The sequence below is a fragment of the Squalius cephalus genome (assembly GCF_949319135.1).
Source record: "Squalius cephalus genome assembly, chromosome: 5".
Lineage (NCBI taxonomy): Eukaryota > Metazoa > Chordata > Actinopteri > Cypriniformes > Leuciscidae > Squalius > Squalius cephalus.
The window spans coordinates 516,622-537,500 of record NC_137126.1 but is presented as its reverse complement, the minus strand read 5'-3'; the positions used below and the strand labels follow the sequence as shown (position 1 = coordinate 537,500).

The window sequence follows — 20,879 nt, the reverse complement described above, 5'->3', positions numbered from 1 at the left end:
TCAGGTTTGAACCGACGACATTCTAGATGACTGGAAATTCCACGTAAAACAAACATACACATCCTATATAAACACAGTTCAAATTTAGATTTTTAAACCTAATTTTTCATTGATTAAACAAAAAAGAAAACCTGTAGCACACGACAGACATCCATAAAATGAGAATATGAGCACTATCGCACATGTTTGCATGAGTGAATATTGAAGACTTAGAATGCACTTGAAAGTTTAGATACATGTACACATAAATAAATTGTTTCTCAAATTCCGTGCAAATTGTCATCGTTTTTATCTGGCATCATTCCCATTAAAAAAAAAAAAAAAAAAAAAAACTAAGATTAAAATAACTTAAGGCTACATCATAATCGACATTATCAAAGATATTTATTCATGCTTGATCAGATTATTATCTTTTAATGCACTTATTGTTGTCTGCATTCATGTTTCCCTCTGCAGAGGAACATAGGGAAGTCTGTCATAATACGCCTTCGCTCGCCAACTTAAAAGGCTTGTTGAGAAATGACTCGCAGTAACCGGGAGTGTCTTGGGTCCAGTGACCCGCATCGGACTGCAGTCTATAATCTCATGACATAAAACACTTTCCTCCGAGAGCACAGACGCGCGGGACCGGCAAGTATATGGAACAATGTTGGCGCTTTACAATTCCGCTTTACTTCAGTTGTTGGTTTTGCGTTCGCGGAGGTTCGCTTTTATCGTGCATGCAAAAGCGGCGTTTTGCTGATTATTTTATCATGTTTAATCCGGATTTAGGGTGAAGTAGCTCACGGGTTCCAGACAACCTGGCTCCAGTAGTCTAATCTATGGGCTGAGACAGACAGGTGTAAATCTCTTTGACAATCTTTGCTTTTTGATTGCAGGAGTCATATCTGCAGGGTAGGGATCTGAAATGGATCATTAAAATGTGTTGCTTGTTTGCTGATGCAATATCCAGACTGCTGTCGAGACGGTGTAATAAAATCAGAAGTTGAAGGTAAAATGGGCTGCTGTATTGGATTAGCTGGCATTACCAGCCTAAATGTGTTCAGTATTTAAAAGATTGTGCGTTCATTGTATTATTTATGAATTATTAGATTTGAATCTACATTTCTGAAGGCGGACAACAACAATAAATAAACACGAAACAACATGCGCCATCACAGCAACATTTGAAATCGCTTTTAGAGAAGCAGTTTTAACACCAACTGGTAGTTTACGACTATGCAGCAAACCATTACCAACACCCTAATGTATTTTAGAAGTTATACTGGATTACACAATCGCGCTGTTAACTGCTTCTCGTTCATCTTTATGGACTCTAAACAGAATATGCCGCAGACACTTCCCTCGTTTACTGATTTCTGTGCACTGTTTACTTTGCCTGTTTCGTGTGTGTGTGTGTGTGTGTGTGTGTGTGTGTGTGTGTGTGTGTAAGAGAGAGAGAGAGAGAGAGAGAGAGAGAGAGAGAGAGAGAGAGAGAGAGAGAGTGCCACGTTTGATTAAGGCTTGCTCCCAAAAGATGGCGATAAAAATGAGATAATGAGGTCCTGTGATTTGCGTTTTTCCCATCATGGACTCGAGCTGTCGCCAGTTCACAGAAGCACACTGTACACAGGCACAGCGATACTCACTTCTCATTTAACACACACAAAAGATGATCCCCAACAACCGGACGAACCATATAATGTTCACCCTTATCCAATCGCGACTAATTAACTAGAATATCCCACCTTCCTCGTTAAAACAGCGACCAATTAATGTTCTATGTATGTCAAAGGTGCATAGGCCACAGTCGGTCTCCGAGGACATTTGTGAAGCCTCTTTGTGGGCCATGGATCTTATTAGTTCATGACCCGGTGCTGAGAGGTCACGGGCTCTTCGCTGCCTCGGTCTGGAAAGCAAAATGTTTCCTAATCGGATTTTAATTGGTTTGCTGAATGGTGCTCTAGGTGTTTGAATAGGGTGAAATCAGAGAAAGTATGAATTTGTTTGTTTTGATTGGAGAGTCAAACACAATTATGACGTGTCATAAACCCGCATATACTGAAAGATGCTGAAAGGTCCATAAATTAATCTGAGCTGGGAAGCACTAAACAGAACTTATTCATTAATGTATTCTAGTTTCCCCAAAATCATTGTTAGCTATATGGGATGTAAAACTGTCGTTCTTATCTTTCTCCGTGCGTCCACTGTTTATTATTAGAGACAGGCACGAGTTTAATGATCGTCGCACAGCCAGTGCACAGACAGCATGTAGGAAAATTAAAAGTATTGCTTAAAAAGTAGACATTTGAACTTTGCAGTGTGCAAAGCGATAGGCCTGATTTAAAGGATAGCAACATGTTGTTTAAAGCAAGCATCTGATTCCAATAGAGAAACTATATTAAAGATAGTGATTTCACAGGAAAACTAAAGAATATTTTGTGTGCTAAATTATCGCTTCCATTCTCTTTATCATCACAATTTTCGTAAAGTGTCGCGTTAATTGGCTCCAGTTGCCCGATATGTAGCATAACATGGCAGATCTCACCATACATCTCCGGATCTCCTAAAATGATGCACGTCACCTGCACGTATTTTATGAACTAGCTCTACGATCTCATACGATGTGATCAGATGCCAAAACCCAGGAATGAGATCGTATTCGAATGTGTCACCAGTCTTCAAAAAAGGGTTAGGATTATTCATGAGCCTGTGTTGGCAATTTGCGTGTTTTGTAATATATCAACACCTTATATTTTGATATCTCCCGTAGAGAGGCTCTGATGTTCTGTTCAGTGTAGCCAAGTTTCTGAATAATAAAATTGACCTTAGTTTGGCTTGGATACCGCCATGAAAAAACTCTATAGGCCTAGTGTCCTACAGTGTGTGTGTGTGTGTGTGTGTGTGTGTGTGTGTGTGTGTGTGTGTGTGTGTGTGTGTGTGCGTGCGTGTGTGTGTGTGTTTTAAATACAGTTGTTGAAGGAATTAAGAACAGTCTGTATCCCCCTTAAGCGTGTCAGTGAAAGCGAGAAGTCTTCAGAGCATCAGCTCGTCTGTTTATATTACACGTTTAGACGAGTGAAGTTATTTCTTTAGTTCACTTCCATCTTATTTGCCGCTTTCTGCTCCAATCAGCTTCCCTGGACTCTGAAACACTCCCCCTCTTCATGCAAAACATCTGTGGGAACTTTAATAGATGAAAGCTCAAAACCGCAATCGACTTCCTTTTGTTTTCAAGAAGTCACTTTGCGTCAATCGGTTCCTGAACGCAGAAAACCTTCGAAATGCCGAGCGTTTCCTAACATGCCTTCCAGCAGATTCAGACACCATTCTGCCATAGGGTATTCCCATACCTACAAAGTGCTCACGTTATCAATTAAAATGAGAAACTTCAAGAAACTTTCTTTAAATATTTTAGTAACACTTTATTTTACAGTGTCCTTGTTACGTGTTACATGTACTTATAGTATTAACAGTAAATTATGCATAATTACATGCAACTAACCTTTAACCAAACCCTAATCCTATACATGTAGTTGCTTATTATTACTCAGTACTTAAATATATAATTACACTGTAACAATGACACCTTAAAATAAAGTGTAACCAATACTTTAGACTTTATAACAGAATCAATTGTAATACCTGTCTGCACGCTTCCGAAACAAGAGCCACGTGTCCTTTAATGTGAAATGTGGATGTTATTCTGTAGCCATGTAAATATACATTAGCATTGACACTTGTCTTGCTATACATAAAGAGGGACCATTTTGTTGTACTTTTGGGAAAGAAATAAAAGGCCACAAATACTGAAACTGGTAGATCATTTTAATGGTGTGGAAAGTAATTGATGGACACCTGTGAGACAGTATCAGATGTATTGGTGTTTTCACTGATAGACATGTTATACTGGACATACCTGAGACAATACAGCAAACAACAGTGATCATGAATATGGTTATTACAGCCTCGAGAAAAATATAACAAGATTAGATGCTTCTGCTCTTAAATCAGTTAATCAGTGCAATTATTGCCATGTGTCAGAGACAGAATCCCGTAAAAGAACATTTACCACTCATACACAAGGTAAAGAATGTACAGCCTTCTCTTGAAATTCATATTTAGTTTATCCATAATTTAGTTTCTTGAACCAGTTGCTGATAAACACAGTGGGAGAGTTCAGAATTATTTATATTCCAGCATATATGCAGAGTTTACGCAGATATAAAACACAGACCACCAACATGTATTTTTCTTTTAAAATGCAGAATTTAGCATGGAGTGCAGCTACAATTATTGAAATATAATATGTTATATCCTCAAATATCTGCACAAATTGAGCAAATGTTGGGTTCACGTTCATAAGATGTGTATGTGCTCTAAAGGAAAAGATCCTCACCACAACATTCAGTAGCATTCATTAAATAGAAATCTGCTAATGCTGAAAGAAATTCAATCTCGACAGCCTTGCGGAGAATTTACAAGAGTTTCCCTGCAGTAAATACCGAATCTCTCTCTAAAGCTCCTCACGTCTGAGGCACAGGAGGCCAGATCTGAACCTCAGACCCTCGGCTTATCATCGTCCGCCTCAAGGGTTTGGCACACGCTTTCGGGAAGTTGATATGAAATGCTTTTGGGAAGGTGATATGTCCCACAGAGTGACATGGAATAGGCCTAGTACATATTTTAAACACAATTTGCTGATTCTTTTCATATTTTTTGAGAGGCTACATGAGATTTTATTCAAAAATAACCCCAGGACCATTTAAACGAATAAGTTAAAATGGTGCGAAATTTTAAATGGTGGCCACTTAGAGGAACTAATTGATAACCTTTATGATTTTTTAACCTAAAATCTTGATGTGCTGTGCTTGAGTGCTGTGTGATGATTTGTCAAAACGTTAAGTGTTATAAACTTGTTATAAAGCACCACATGAAATGATATGCCTGTCTCTGTGTGTATATGGAGGAAAGTCTCAGACTTGAATGACTTCAAGGTCAGCAAGACCGAGAGATTCTCTTCCTAAATATAAAAATGATGTTGCACTGCACTCTAAAAAATGCTGGGTTATTTCAACCCAAATGTGGGTCAAATATGGACTTTAAATTAAAATGTTTAACCCAATGGTTCGGTTTGTCCATATTTGACCCACATTTGGGTTAAAACAACCCAGCTTTTTTTTGTTAGTGTAACAATCCAGTTCTAAGCAAAGACTGCTGTGTGTCAATGGGTTAAACCCTCAGTCATTGGGGAAAACTGCTGAATACCTCAGAAGAATGCCGAGGATTTTCCTTCCTGGTATGTACATTCCTCCCAGATTTAGGAACCTGTATTATGTAGATACTGCATCCAGACTGATCTGGTTTTGCTGACTGATCACGCTTGAACATTTTGCCTTGTGCATCTCTTAGACCTCAGTGACACTTCTGTGCTGGATTTGTGCAGATATTTCAGCATTGATTGATCAACAATGCTTAAATATCTGCACAAATCAAGCAAAGGTTTTTTTTCTTTTTTTGTGTGTGATCCTGCAGGCCTAAAGCTCTAAATAAGGCTGATCGGTTGCTTTTAAATGAGCTTGGTCACTAAAGGAAGAAATATACCACTATAACACTGACTTCTTTTAACCTACACCTTAAAAAGGAATTGAATTATGATTGTTTAAAAATGTATTAACTCATGCAAAAACAGAAATCAGCAGATCAGGAAGTCGGAGAAGCAGCGATGAGCACAGTCGTGAATGGTATTTCGTCATGTTTTGGAAAGATTGCAATTTCTAGAGTCAATCAATAAATATTAATAAATAAATAAAAATATTTTTTTATATGATCACATTCACAACTATAATGTCACACAGAATGCGCGTGCATGTAGCGGAAATAGTATTTAAAAACCCCAGTCATGCTGATGACTTTAAATAAGGAGTGTGTGAGAAACCAGTGTTATTTCATTCACTGCATAAGCAATCCGTCATCAGTTAGCACTGCACACACTACAGTAAAAATGCACACGGACACACAGCGACCGAAGAGCTAAATATCGACATGCTTTAATTTCATTATCTTTGCCTATAGCTAATAAAAAAAAAATAATAAAAAAAACAGACTTATTATCGCGTCATTGTTTATTAGACCCAATGCAAAACTGCGCCGGACAGAGATGCCTCTTCTGAGATGACAGTGACAGTATTTGTCCACTTGATGAAGGGTGATAAATCTCACTGGTCTCTGCTCTGCTGACCAGATAATTGAGTCGCTTCTCTGGCGCTGTTTAACTGACCACGAGCCTCTGTTGTTTACGTGTGAATTAACCCAGTGTTTGTGTCGGGCGCCAAACAGGACAGATGCGTTCAGTTATCAACATGTCTGAGGCATTAACACACACACAATTGAGCAACACACTGATAATTCAGTGAAAACAACAGCCTGCTCTCATTACACACTGATGTTTTAATCTAATCATTCCCCCCAACCCCCCAAAAGATACATTTATATTTTAATAAGGTCAAGGGTGTTTGTCAGTGATTTAAAAATCACACTCTTTAGATATTCGATATGTTCTTTGTGTCTTGAACAATATAGTGCGACTCACATCAGGGGAATAGGCCGATTTAAATAGTCGCGTTCAAGCGTCACGAGCAAATTCTTGCAAAGTCTTGAAATTGAGAGAGAGAAGTGTGTGTGTGTGTGTGTGTGTGTGTGTGTGTGTGTGTGTGTGTGTGTGTGTGCGTGTGTGTGTGTGTGTGTGTGTGTGTGTGAGAGTGTGTGTTAGCTGATTAAAAATGGTTCCTGAATATAAAGTGATAAGGCGATATATTTACTATTATAAAATAAACTTTAGCACATTAAATTAAATCTCGCTGACGTTGCGACAGTGTGATCGAATCCGTATTTGGTAGCCGTTAGGATAAATATGTTTGCTTCTCCTTTTCTGTCTATCTAATCATTTATTGTACACCCTGTTTAGTCACACGCTGGTTGACTTCGTTCTGATATCCAATTTTATAGTCAGTAGCTCTGAAATTGTTCAAATTATAGCCTAAATAAAAAAGTGAAAGCATAATTTATCCGTTCGGACACGATTAGGATATTCGTGGTTTCAAATGTGATTTCCCACATAACATTAAACGCTGATGAAATGCAATATATCCATATTAATAACAAGCATATTAATTATCTTGACGCGCTTGTCTTTTCCCAGGTATAATAACGCTCGTGCGAAGCGAAACATGATGTTGTGTGCGCGAAACGAGGCCAACAGTGACGCTGTGCGCACGAGTCCTGGAAGTTCATGTTGTTCTCCGGGTCCCACAGCCCGACAGATGCGAGTCCTAATGATGTTGACATCTTCACACAACAGCGCTGTTTCGCGGCAGCAATAGAGTTCTCAAACACCTTTTTATAAGTCTGAAGTCTTTCCCCTCCACCCGACCTGTTAAAACCACGCCTACAGAGCAACACAATTGGTCCGAAAGCGTGAAAGAGCCAATCAACAGAGAGCTGGAGCTCGAAACACGCAACACATCCACACACACCGAAGCCCATGGAGTTCAGAAGCACTGGGAACATCTCCGTGCTGGACCCCGTTCTCCGCGGATCGTGTGTGAGATGTGTGTGTGTGCGCGCGAGAGGACGAGTGTGTGCGCTCGTGTGAAGGTGTATCCCTCCAACAAGTAAAGACAGAGGAATTATTCCGAGGCAACGAAATATTTCAACACATCTCTTTGGCAGGACTCGGGACGATCTCATTATTATTATCACAGGAATGTCTGTTTTAAAGAAAGCTGAAGGAAACCGACACACACCGCGTCTTTAAATTCATCTTTTATTTTTTTCCTCTTCTCGATTTCACAGACAAGCGGCAAATTAATGGATAGCTGTTTCTCACTTTATCTTTTACACACTTTTTTTTTTTCTTTTTTTTTTCGGAATCCAGCTAGTGAGACAATTAAGAGTCTCGCGCACCGAGTGAAGCACTTCTCCAGCGCTGATTTTTTCTAGCTGATTTCTGATTACTCGTTTTTAAGGAACACCGCGTCACCTCTGCAATCTGGACTTGGATGAGCTTTCCGATGAGAGATCCAGTTATTCAAGGATCCAGTATGGCATATCACCCGTTTTTACCTCACCGGAGCCCGGAGTTTGCCATGAGCGCGATGCTGGGTCACCAGCCGCCCTTCTTCCCGGCCCTGGCACTGCCACCCTCGGGCTCGCTGGCGCTGGGCAAGCCGATCATGGAACAGCTGATGACCGCAGATACCGGCCTCCACTTCTCCTCTCTGGGACACCAGGCCTCGCATCTCCGGCCTCTGAAGACACTCGAGCCCGAGGAGGAGGTGGACGACGACCCGAAAGTGCACCTGGAAGCCAAGGAACTCTGGGATCTGTTTCACAAGCGCGGCACAGAAATGGTCATCACGAAATCTGGAAGGTAAACTTGGAGTTATTCAATAAACGAGCCGTGCTTTCAATTCCATCAAGTCAAATAGCCTAGCTAGAAACCGAGATTATAGCCCATATCAGATATAATTGTTTTATTGGTTTAAGTGACTCATGGGTTTCTTTAGAAGAGCAATTATGGGACACGGGATGGGCTTTTTATTGTTTCTTTTATTCCTGTTTGGGGAGATGCAAATGTTTCTAAAATACAACCCAACTTGAATAGGCCTAAAATGCTGGGTTGTTTCAACCCATGTTTGGGTCAAATATGGACCATTGGTTTAATCTTTTTAATTCCAACGGTTGGGTTTGTTCATATTTGACCCAAACTTGGGTTAATACAACCCAGCATTTGCTTTTTTTTATTTTTTAGAGTGTAATCAAAAATCCATCGCTGATTTAATCATTTTAGCTTAATGAGTTTTTAGCTTTGTTTCAACCCAAATTTTGGGTCAAATATGGACAAACCAAACCATTGGTTTACATTTTTGTATTTTTAACCCAACGGTTTGGTTTGTCAAAATTTGACCCAAACATGGGTTGAAATAACCTAGAATTTTTTAGAATCAAAAAATCATCGCTGGATTAATCGTTTTAGCTTACACTCTAAAATAAAATAAAAAATAAAAATAAAAGCTGGGTTGTTTCAACCCAAATTTGGGTCAAATATGGACAAACCCAGGCGTTGGGATACATAGGCGTTAAATTACATTTTAACCACACGTTTGGGTTTGTCCATATTTGACCAATTGGGTTAAAACAACCCAGCATTTTTTAGGCATATGCGAAATGTGCTCCATAAAAGCTGATTTTGAACAGTGAAATTCACAGCTTGTATTATAAAAATATAGCCTATGCAATGCTGTCGAAATAGCACGTTTTGATTGTAACTTAGTTTTGCCGTTTAAATGTTGGATTGTTTTTCAAGTTAAGGCTAATGGCTGGGCCTAATTCACACACACACACACACACACACACACACACACACACACACACAACAAAAACATCTCAGATGTCTGAAATTACTGTTTCTCTAAAGCAAAACCCAGTGAAGGAATTGTGCAGATTTTAGCCTCATACACAAGCTTATCTGAAACATAGAAATGTGACTCAACTATGTTTTCTGTAGGCGAATGTTCCCTCCGTTTAAAGTCAGATGCTCGGGATTGGACAAAAAGGCCAAATATATTCTGTTGATGGATATTGTTGCGGCTGACGACTGCAGGTATAAGTTTCATAACTCTCGCTGGATGGTGGCAGGAAAAGCTGACCCCGAAATGCCAAAACGCATGTACATTCACCCCGACAGTCCGGCCACTGGAGAGCAATGGATGTCTAAAGTCGTCAATTTCCACAAACTTAAACTGACGAATAACATCTCCGACAAGCATGGATTTGTAAGTTGGCTACGTCTTTTTCAATTACTATAATAATTATTATTATTGTTGTTGTTCAGTGCTTGCATGTAGTATTTTTATGCATGTTGATAGATTATCAAATCAAATACGTGATAAAATACGTGCATGTAAACACTATCCGAACAGGAAAAACGTTGATAAAGGGAAAACGTGTTAGTGGACAAAAACTGTGCAGAAAGAGTGCCTCATAAAAACGATGTCTTTACCCGTCATGAAAATGTTATTTGGAAGTCAACTTCGGCTTTATTTATATTCCAGACGATACTAAACTCCATGCACAAATACCAGCCGAGATTTCACATTGTGAGAGCCAACGATATCCTGAAACTCCCGTACAGCACGTTCAGAACATACGTGTTCCCCGAGACGGACTTCATCGCGGTCACTGCCTACCAGAACGACAAGGTGGGTCATCACGAGCTTTCTGGGGCGAGTCTGACTTTACACTAAATGTTTACTAAGTACATTACAGAGGGTGTTTTCAGTGCTTTTGTCATAAACGTTCTTGTAGTTATTATATGCAGTGCATTTGTTCTCTGTAATTATTAGATTTATCACTGTGAGGCCTACATCATATCGCAAAGCCTTCACCCATGGACAATAATGCAGAATACACACACAGACACTTTCTCATTCTTTCACTTTCTCCTCTTTCACACACACCTTATCTTCAATTTATCTTCCATTTACTAATAGTTATTCAAATGTTTGTTCATGGAAACATGCTTGTGTGTGTAATAGTTGTTTTTTTATGCAGAAAGTTAGTGTAAGGGGAGAGAATACAGATTGTACAGTATAAAACCCATTATGTCTATGGAGAGTCCCCACAAAGATAGAGAAGTGTGTGTGTGTGTGTGTGTGTGTGTGTGTGTGTGTGTGTGTGTGTGTGTGTGTTCGTGTGTGTGTAAGAATGAGAAGGAAGGACTGGCCATAGTGGGAGGTTCTGAAGAAGAGAAAGAAGTTGTATATGTGTGTTTATTTATTAGAAAACGGCTGAAATATTAACACTCCAGGAAACTCCAGGAAATGTTACAACACGAAATGCTTATGGGGTGACAAGGAGGAGAGATTGAATTCATGTTGTGGGGTTGTAGACATAAAAAAGGTTTCCAATATTTATGAGCTGGAAATGCCTCCATTTTTTCCTAAAATCCCAGTGATGCTTCTGTGAGACAAGGTCTTAGACAAGTCACTGCAAGCATAATATTTTGTATCTTCAAAGAAAACAAGCTTATAGGCCAGCATATTGAGCTATAAAATATCAAAGGTGATCGCAATGAGTCATAGAGACCTAAAGTGCCTGTTGAATATGTTTCAGTATGCTATAAATACGTGCAAAAAAGAGTATCCAATAGGTTGATGAAACTGAAAAACATGCAAGTTATCTTTATTCAAGCTATACCGATTACCTGTCATTGCATTTCAGATAACTCAACTGAAAATTGATCACAATCCTTTTGCGAAAGGATTTCGTGACACTGGAAATGGGAGACGCGAAAAAAGGTAGGAGAGCACGAGCTGCTTATTTATAGCATTCCATAACATTCTGAATTTTAAATTTAAAAAAAAAAAAAAAAAAAGATTAAATTTCGTAATTAAAACCACACGAACATGTTGTTTTTCTCCAATGCAATTATTAGTTTGTTTGCACTGAAATTTTTCCCTCAATGTTCTGTCTTCGAAAACGATTTAATACAGAAAACAGCTGGCTCTGCAATCGATGCGTTCATATGATGAGCAGCAGAAGAAAGAACACGGGACATCAGACGATTCCTCTGGAGAACAAGCATCCTTCAAATGCTTTCGCCAGGATTCTTCTCCTGCGGTCTCAACTGTTGGACAGAACAACTTAAAAGGTATAATAATCAGTAAGACAAATCTGTTTTCTCTCTGATCAAATCAACATTTTCTCATTTGGAATGTCCTAAAAAAAACGTGACTCAATGACAATCGAATCTTCCGATTATTCCGATACAAAGCGTCTGCTTTTGTCCGAAAGTAGAATCTTGTAATGCATGCTTGTACCTAATTAATTAAACTATGCTGAATTTCCTACGTTTAAAATACACTACATTATTATTTATTTAGCGTGCATTTTGTGTCGCTACTGACTGCATGTATAACTGAAATTCCCTTCCCGATTTTTCCTCTCGCAGATTTCTGTGACAGCGATGAAGACAGTGATGACGAAGACAAAGATGGGAACGTGAAAGACGTGCCAGACTCGAGTAAAATCTCCACCACGACTGAGGACTCGAAGGATCCCGATGCGAGTTTAAGCAAAGGTGTGTTTGGGGAAAGTGAGAGGACTGAGAAAGAGAGTCCCGTCACGCTGATCTCGAGCACCACTCGGTCCGGGGACGAGCTCAAGAGTCCGACAGCCCGAGATCAGGCCAAAACCGACGAATCCCGGACAGCCAGCAAAGAAAACTACATGCCATTGACTGTCCAAACAGATGGCGCCGCGCACTTGAATCAAAACCACTTGCACAGTTTCGGATTTCCGCAGGGTTTGGCCGGGCAGCAGTTTTTCAATCACTTGGGCGGTTCAATCACCCATCCTTTCCTCTTACACCCGAGCCAGTTCAGCATGGGAGGCGCGTTCTCCAGCATGGCCTCAGGGATGGGCCCTTTACTGGCCGCAGTGTCCTCGGGAGGGGTCAGTGCGATGGACCCCGGGAGCATGTCTTCACCCACGGGCCCCCCGATGCCCTTCCATCTGCAGCAGCACGTGCTCGCGACTCAGGTAAGACATGCATGCTGAGCGCATGAAAATGCGTGTCTATAGCACGAACTGCATTTATCGTGCAATTTATACGCAAAAAAAGAGTTTTTACGTGCATATGATACGTGCATGCTTCAGTCCTGATCATAACCCTGGCAGGATGTTTATGAAGTATTTTTGCGCTTTTTTTGCGTATAAAAACTCTTTGTTTGCGTATAAATTGCACGATAAATGCAATTCGTGCTATAGATACGCACTTTGATGAGATCGGGCTGATGCCTCTGTGCTGATCATAACCATGACAGGATGTTTATGAAGTATTTCAATGATTTTGTTGGTGCATTTATGAGTTTTGGATGAAAAATCGAGGCGTGGCAAATCTTGCAGTGTTTAAGTGTCTTTGTTGCACAGTCCATAAATTGTCAGCAAATATAAAACAACTGACAACTGTTGCTCGAGATTAGCAGTAAAGATGTGTGCATACAGCAATTAATTCATAAAAAAAGAGAAATAATTATGTTCACGCCTATTTTCTACCTATATATATAGGCTATATACAGTAGTCAACATTTGAAGTGGATCAAAACCTTTTATCAAAGTTATACATGCATTTTGAACAATACCCGTTCTTGTCTTATAGAACAACTTTGATAAACTTTTTTGATCCACGTCAAATGCTGACTACTGTAATATAAACCTTGAGGTTTATATTTTTACAGTATATCTAAATCAACTAATGTGTGTGTGTGTGTGTGTGTGTGTGTGTGTGTGTGTGTGTGTGTCAAGAGAAAACGAGTGAATATAAATATAAAGGAAAACGAAAAAGCTTGAAAGAGGGAAGGCTATACTCTGATTTTCTTTTAATCACAGAGTTGTTGAACTGTGAATTTTTAATTGCACATTTTTGACCTCTGAAACGTCCCTTTAAATAGGCTATCCAATTTTCGTCGCCATTAACGTATAAATTCACGTGTTGATTCTAAATACATAGTCAACATTTAAAGTGGATCAAAACCTCATCAAAGTTTAAGGCTACATGAATTTTGAACAATACCCGTTCTTGTCTTAGGGCAACTCTGATTAGTCAGTTTGCATCAGACAGTTTTTTTTATTTTATTTTTTATCTCTGGTGTTGGTGAAAACGTCATTTTATAGGCTATCTAATTTTCGCCATTGACGTTTAAATTCACGTGTTGATCCTAAATAAGTAAGTTTGCATATTGCACTGAATAGTGTATAAGCCAGGGGACAGCGTGTGTATTTGGTTAATCTCTCTCTCTCTCTCTCTCTCTCTCTCTCTCTCTCTCTCTCTTAATTCAATTCAAATGTGCTTTATTGGCATGACAATTATTTAAATATATTGCCAAAGCATTTCCAATCATCATACATATACATACATAAAATAAATATATAAATGAATGAATGAATGAAATAAAATAAAATAAAAAGGTAAGTAGAACAATTAATCACCATTTCGGAATTCTGTGCGTGTGTGTGAGCGTGTGTGTGTGTGTGTGTGTGTGTGTATAAGTGAGTGTGTGTAAGCGCATTGCTGATTCTCTCTCTCTCTCTCTCTCTCTCTCTCCAGGGTTTGGCCATGTCCCCGTTCGGAGGTCTGTTCCCGTACCCGTACACATATATGGCCGCCGCGGCCGCTGCTCAGTCCTCCTCCTCGGTTCACCGGCACCCGTTCCTGAACGCGGTTCGGCCCCGGTTACGGTACAGCCCGTACTCTCTCGCGAGCGTCCCCGACAGCACTCTCCTCACGACGGCCATCCCAGCCATGGCGAGCGGTACCGTGGACCCGAAGAACTCGAGCCTGGACTCCGAGGTCACCAGCCGCTCGCCCGGTTCACCGAAACCCTGCGGAGAGCGGGACTCGAGCTCCGAGTTGCAGAGCATCCAGCGACTGGTCAGCGGACTCGAGTCCAAACCGGACCGCGCTCGCAGTGTCTCTCCGTAGACCCACCCGTTCCCGTTCCCGTTCCCGTTCACAACACGGACCTGCATCGGAGAATCACGCTTAGACTCTAAATGCACTTTGGTGAAACTAAAATAAACACGTGACATGTTCTTTTGATAAATTAAAACAGTAACTTTGGCTGAATCCGAAATCCCACCCTAAACCCTCATTCACTTTTCCTTACGTTAGTCCACTAGTACTGTTCACTTGAAGGAGTGAACGAAACCGAGTGAGTGAATTCGGACAGCCGTTGAGCAAACACAAGCTCGTTATTGTAGTGCACTGTGGGACTGAATAAGTGCACTCAATAGTCAAGTCAAGTCAAGTCACCTTCATTTATAAGCGCTTTTAACAAGATTGTTTCAAAGCATGCTTTACGTCCACCACGGTTTCGGACACCAGATAACGCCCTATCTGAGGGTGTAGGGGCAATATGGATTCAGCTTTTGGGTTTTTTTCTTACCCCTCCCAAAAATTTGAATACCAGAAGTATTGAACAGCGAACAGTTTGCCAAGAGACTGAATAAACGAATACAGCTGCTGCTCCTCTGTGTGTTGTATACGTCAGGCTGACTGTGATTTAATTTAATATGCACTCTGATAGGTTATTGCTTTATCTGAATATGACATTAATTTATCGGATGTGTTTGAAAACATAGCCTACTCATAATTTAAATTTACCGGGGGCATATTGCATGTCAAAGACCAGACATAATCAAGACTGCTGTTTTTTTTAGTTCACTGTTTTGTTCTAAGCGCAAATTCTCTGAAATCTACATCATTGTTTTAAGAACACTGCCGTGTGACGGAGATTTGGCAGTAAACCCTTAAGTATCTTTACCTAGTATATATATATATATATATATATATATATATATATATATATATATATATATATATATATATAATTGTATTATTTATTTTGTTTTCGTAAATTGAGGAAGGCAGTCTAGTCAAACATTTATGTTGTTTTAATCTGTCCAAATGTGTCAATCTTTCCACCGATCACTTAATTATCAGACGCGGTACTAAAACTGCTTATACAATCCAGCATCGAGATAAACTGGGAAAAGGGATCATGTGGATCAAAAATGGATCATATGATTATAATAAATACAAATGTAAATAACGATATATATATATAACATATTTATGTAATTATTTCATATGAATATTGCTTGTAAATATAACTGAGGATCTTTGTTTGTTTGTTTGTTTGTTTGTTTGTTTGTTTGAGGGAGCTTAATTTAATTTATTGTTGACATATGTGTAAAATAGTTTGTGAGCATTTTCCATGTTGATTATTTCACCCGTAACACCACAGCGGAAAAAATAATGTGCCATCGTTTTGATTAACTGTTGTGTGTTTAAGTGCTTTGGTTCAGACAAATTAAAGGCGATAACACAATGCATCCATTGCTTGAAGGCAATGACACTTTTCTTTCACATCAACTGAGAATGCTTTAATCAAAGTGTGTGTTTGAATTGACTTTGTGTGACCCATGAGCCTAAACTGCCAAACAAGTGCAGAAAAGCGTAAGGAAATAAAGGTTTTCCATTGTGTTCGGACTCCAACTTGCTTCATTTGAATCGATCTGATGACAAAACCTTCAACACGATAATTCAACTTTATATATTTCTCTGACATTTTGAAAAGCAGGATTGCAACTGCGTGTTTTTAACCAAATAAAACTGATCGCTTCTGTTATTAATTAATCAATTCCCATAGTGCGTTCAAATAAATCAAAATGAAGTGATTCTACTCATAATAAAATAATTCATTCAAATATTGATGAGAAACTTCCTTGTTACAGAGCAAACCTGAACCTGTCACAGAATAAACTCTTCCCTGTCCACCAAGCTTCATAAGGCCCGTCGTGCGTGTTTATTAGATCGATGTGAACCTGAAAGAATGTAAAATTCACTCTCTGGAGCCTCGAGTCAGAGTTTATCAAGAGTGTATCTTTATTTGTATAATGTAAGGTTAATAAGTAACGGCATTGGCGCTGAAGAACAGTGGTAAACAGCGTGTAAACTATCGCAATTGCTCCTTCTATTGCTCACCTGGCGCCTCTGTTATCAGACTCGTGTTTATTACACGTCTGAGTCGTGCTAAGATCAACTCGAGATAGCGCCACCCAGCGGTCAAAGAGCAAAGGACATGTCGGCTCAGACACGCATGCAAACATGTTCTCGCCAGGGTTCGCGTGAAAAAACTGCCTATTAAAAGTGTCTTTAATTAATAGTGTACAAGAAGGAGTTCATTTACAGCAAACAATGCTGATAACCTTCTGAGCGACACGAAAGACTATATCAAATATGTATATATTATAAATATAAAGCTAAATATGTATCGCTTAAACTTCTCATATATAGGTCAGACCGGGTTTCAATGTTTGACTAATATAGAGTCTATTAAAACAAAACAATAATAGTCGAAATCTATCGAGGTGCAGAAAACTTCTCCGTGTTCTTTGTCAAAACACTAAATTAAAAAAGCGGAGGGGGAATGATTATTTAGAATATATGAATGTTAGATATCAGACATGGACAATCTTTCATAAATGTTTGGTGTGACTGAAACGGAATCTGTAGAAGCACAAAAGCTTATAAATATCTGTCATCATATCGTTCTAAACCAGAATGCATTTATGTCTTCTAGCCTCAGTTTTTCTGTCATCGTTCTTCAAAATAACCTCTAGTGTTCAAAGAAGAAATAAAGTCATGTTTCGGGAGTACATGACAGAATTCACCCCAAGTCAAAAGATAATGAGATGCATAATATAGGCTACAAATAATTCAATCAGTTTTTACGACATAATAAAAATCGAATGAGAATTCAATAAGACCACGGATAACCTAAAGATTCTAATTCAATATTTCTAGAAGGATATTCACTGATGGGACTATTAGATTGTTTTTAAATGACTCATATTGGATTGGTTCCCAATTATAATAGGCTAGTTTCACCTAAATATTAAATAAAGGATGAAAATTAAAGCATGACTGAGCCTGTGATCGCGAAACGGTGATTATGGTTTGATTGCTGTCGGGTAAAGTGTACTAAGTGTGAAAGGCAAATGTTCAACGTTGCAGTGCTTTCCCAGCAGCAGAGCTGGTTATAACGCTGGAAGATCTGTAGTTTGAGAAGTATCAAGAACATGTAATCTCCGAGTTCGCCTGATGATCGTGATTATAGCGCCTCCTGCTGGAGAACTGAAGCTCTGACAATCACATTCACTTTAACTCTTGTTCATATGTGTGTGTGTGTGTGTGACAGAAATCTAAAGGCATCTATTAATATTTCGAACTTTCTGTGGCAGAACTGATCGTTCCTGTTATTAATTCATTACTTTCCATAAAAGTGCATTCAAATGGATATTTTATTTGTAAATAAATCCACATTTTAATGTCCTAGTTAAAGTATACTAAACAACTATTAGATCATGAAACAGGTTAATTAAACATGTATATTATAAAGATAATGCTTTGAAAATAAACTACACTGTAAATATATATATATATATATATATAAATATATATATATATATATATATATATATATATATATATATGATTAGGTTATGACAACATGTATTTACATTGCTTTAACTCATTAAAATAAGTTAATCAATTTTAACTTTTGTATTAATTGTTCAAGATTCAACTCATTTTTTAAAGGGGTGGTATAATGCCCTTTTCACAAGATGTAAAATAAGTCTCTGATGTCCCCAGAGTGTGTGTGTGAAGTTTTAGCTCAAAATTCCCTACAGATATTCTTATATAGCATGTTAAAATTGTCACTTTTTGAGGGTGAGCAAAAATGCACCGTTTTTTGTGTGTGTCCCTTTAAATGCAAATGAGCTGCTGCTCCCGGCACAGGGGGAGCTTACCTCACACAGACATGGACTGGAAATGTCAATGTTTATGTTCAAACTGGAGTCAGACGATGATGGAGAGACTCGAGAAGAAGTGACAACATGTAGAAGCAACAGGACGTTTCTGAACGGTTAGTTGATGAATTTATGAAGCTGATGTGTAGTTATACCATGGTCTGGGTGAATACTCGATTCTGATTGGCTGCAGGGTGTCCATTAAAAACTGATAATGTACACCTAGGAAAGGCGTCCCGTCAATTTGCCTGATGACAGTTCTAAATGATTGCGCTGGCTCAAACTCACTGATCAACTGCTTCGGTCGGGTCGCTTGGCAACGCCTGTATACGGGAGATATTAAATAGTGCGCTCGACTTAATAAATAAAAACCCTCACGATTTTTACTCTAAAACACATTAAAGTATTATTAATTGATTAAATATTTCTTTCTTTCGTAAGTGACCATGGTATAAGCGGGTTAATGCCCGACGAGGTGTCCATTATCAGGTATTAATGGACTTCGGCGGAGGCAACCGTCCGACGCGCAGTGGAGTTCACAGCTCGCCGTCGTCCATTAATACCTGATAATGGACACCTCGTCTGGCATCAACCCTTACTTATCTTCTAGTCATTGATTAGCATATTCTGTCATGATAATCTATAAATCATGTTCCCGGGGTTTATGTAAATAATAGGGTTGGTGATGTCACTAACCCTAGAGGAAGCTCGTGTAGTCTCTACCAGCCGTTTGTTGTAGTTCTTAAAAGCGATTTCTGTAAAAGTAAATATCTTCCTTTGCTTTGAACTTTGAGCGTTGTAACTTTGCAGATGTTGTTTATGATCAAACAGCAACATTACACACTAACTAAAGTTAGAAAAGTGAAATCATAATCAACCACCCCTTTAAGTCAGTTTAGTGTAATTTAAGTTGAAATTAAATATCTAAGTTGATTGTACTTGATATTATTAAGGCAGCAACTTTGTTTACAGCTTTGGTTTTCCTCAGTTCATTGGATAATGTTATTCCTCATAAAGATTGAACATCTTTGAAGTGTCTTTTAAATGCACAATAATGCATCGCCTGCGTTATTATGTTATTATGTGCGATTGTTCATAGTGTACCTGTTAAAAGATAAATAAAAAAAAAACTGACATATCTCAAAATATCTCCTTTCATGTTCAGGAGAAAGACAGGGACGATCATTTGGGTTGAGCTCCACCTTTAATATCGACACACCCAGAGAGAGTTCAGTTCTGCTGCACGAACACACACACACACACACACACACACACACACACACACACACACACACACACAGGATGACTCAGAGATACTGGAGTGACTCATCATCTTCATCATCATCATCAGGAGAAGATAGGCAGGAGCATGTGATCGTCACACACACACACACACACACACACACACACACACACGCACACACACACTCCTCCACCCCTGCTCACGGCCAAACGCGCGGCTCCTGATCTGTCACGCACTCAGACCAACACACACACACACACACACACACACGCACGCACGCACACACACGCACACACGCACACACACACACACACACACACTTACACGCACACACACGCACACACGCACACACACACACACACACAAACACACACACACACGCACTCACACACACACACACACACACACACACACACACACACACACGCACACGCGCACACACACACGCACACACACACACACACACACATACATACACACACGCACACACACACACGCACTCACACACACACACACACACACACACACACACACACACGCACACACACACACACACACACGCACACACACACACACACACACGCATGCACACACACACGCAAACACACACACACACACACACACACACACACACACACACACACACACACACACACAGAGTTGGCAGGAGCTCAAAGACAGTGAATCTGCTGAACTCAAGACTGACCTAACCGTATATTTAATGTAATTTTACAGTAAAACACCGTTAAGTTTACAGTTTTGATGTGAAAAAGAACAAGTCATTGTATAATTTACCGTGAAAAAACGTAAATTGGCATTCCCACAATTCCTTGCGTGACACTTCACATTTAATGTATTTTTGTTGAAATAACTGTTTCTTCTTAGTTTTTCTATTTTTTTTCTTGATTTTTTCTAATCAGTTATGCACACTAGTGTTTTATGTTACATTTAATGTTGTTAAATGAATGTTTATTGCATTTTTAAAATGTCATGTGTGTTACCATTAGAGAGTGTGTGAAAGACACTGTGCAGCTTATATATATTAATATGTCAGTGTATTACAATGGTACAAAACAAATATTAGTATTTCAATAGATCGGTAAATTAACATTATATCAGTGAATTTTTTTTTTTTTTTTTTCTGTAAATTTAAGTTAAGTCTGTAAAACCTAAATTGTTGCTACTGTATGTGTTTATGGTAAATTTCTGGCAACCACAG

The 20,879-nt window shown here is 39.0% G+C and overlaps 1 protein-coding gene across 1 annotated transcript; it reads left to right on the top strand.

Moving 5' to 3' along the window:
* Positions 1–7,183: 7,183 nt before the first annotated feature.
* Positions 7,184–15,346, top strand: tbx3a (T-box transcription factor 3a). The gene is made up of 7 exons (XM_079873029.1): positions 7,184–8,410; positions 9,548–9,815; positions 10,095–10,241; positions 11,263–11,339; positions 11,535–11,692; positions 11,993–12,582; positions 14,150–15,346. Exons 1-7 carry the CDS (start codon positions 8,040–8,042, stop codon positions 14,522–14,524), a joined length of 1,986 nt encoding a protein of 661 aa, XP_079729155.1. The 5' UTR covers positions 7,184–8,039; the 3' UTR covers positions 14,525–15,346.
* The last annotated feature ends 5,533 nt before the right edge of the window (positions 15,347–20,879 follow it).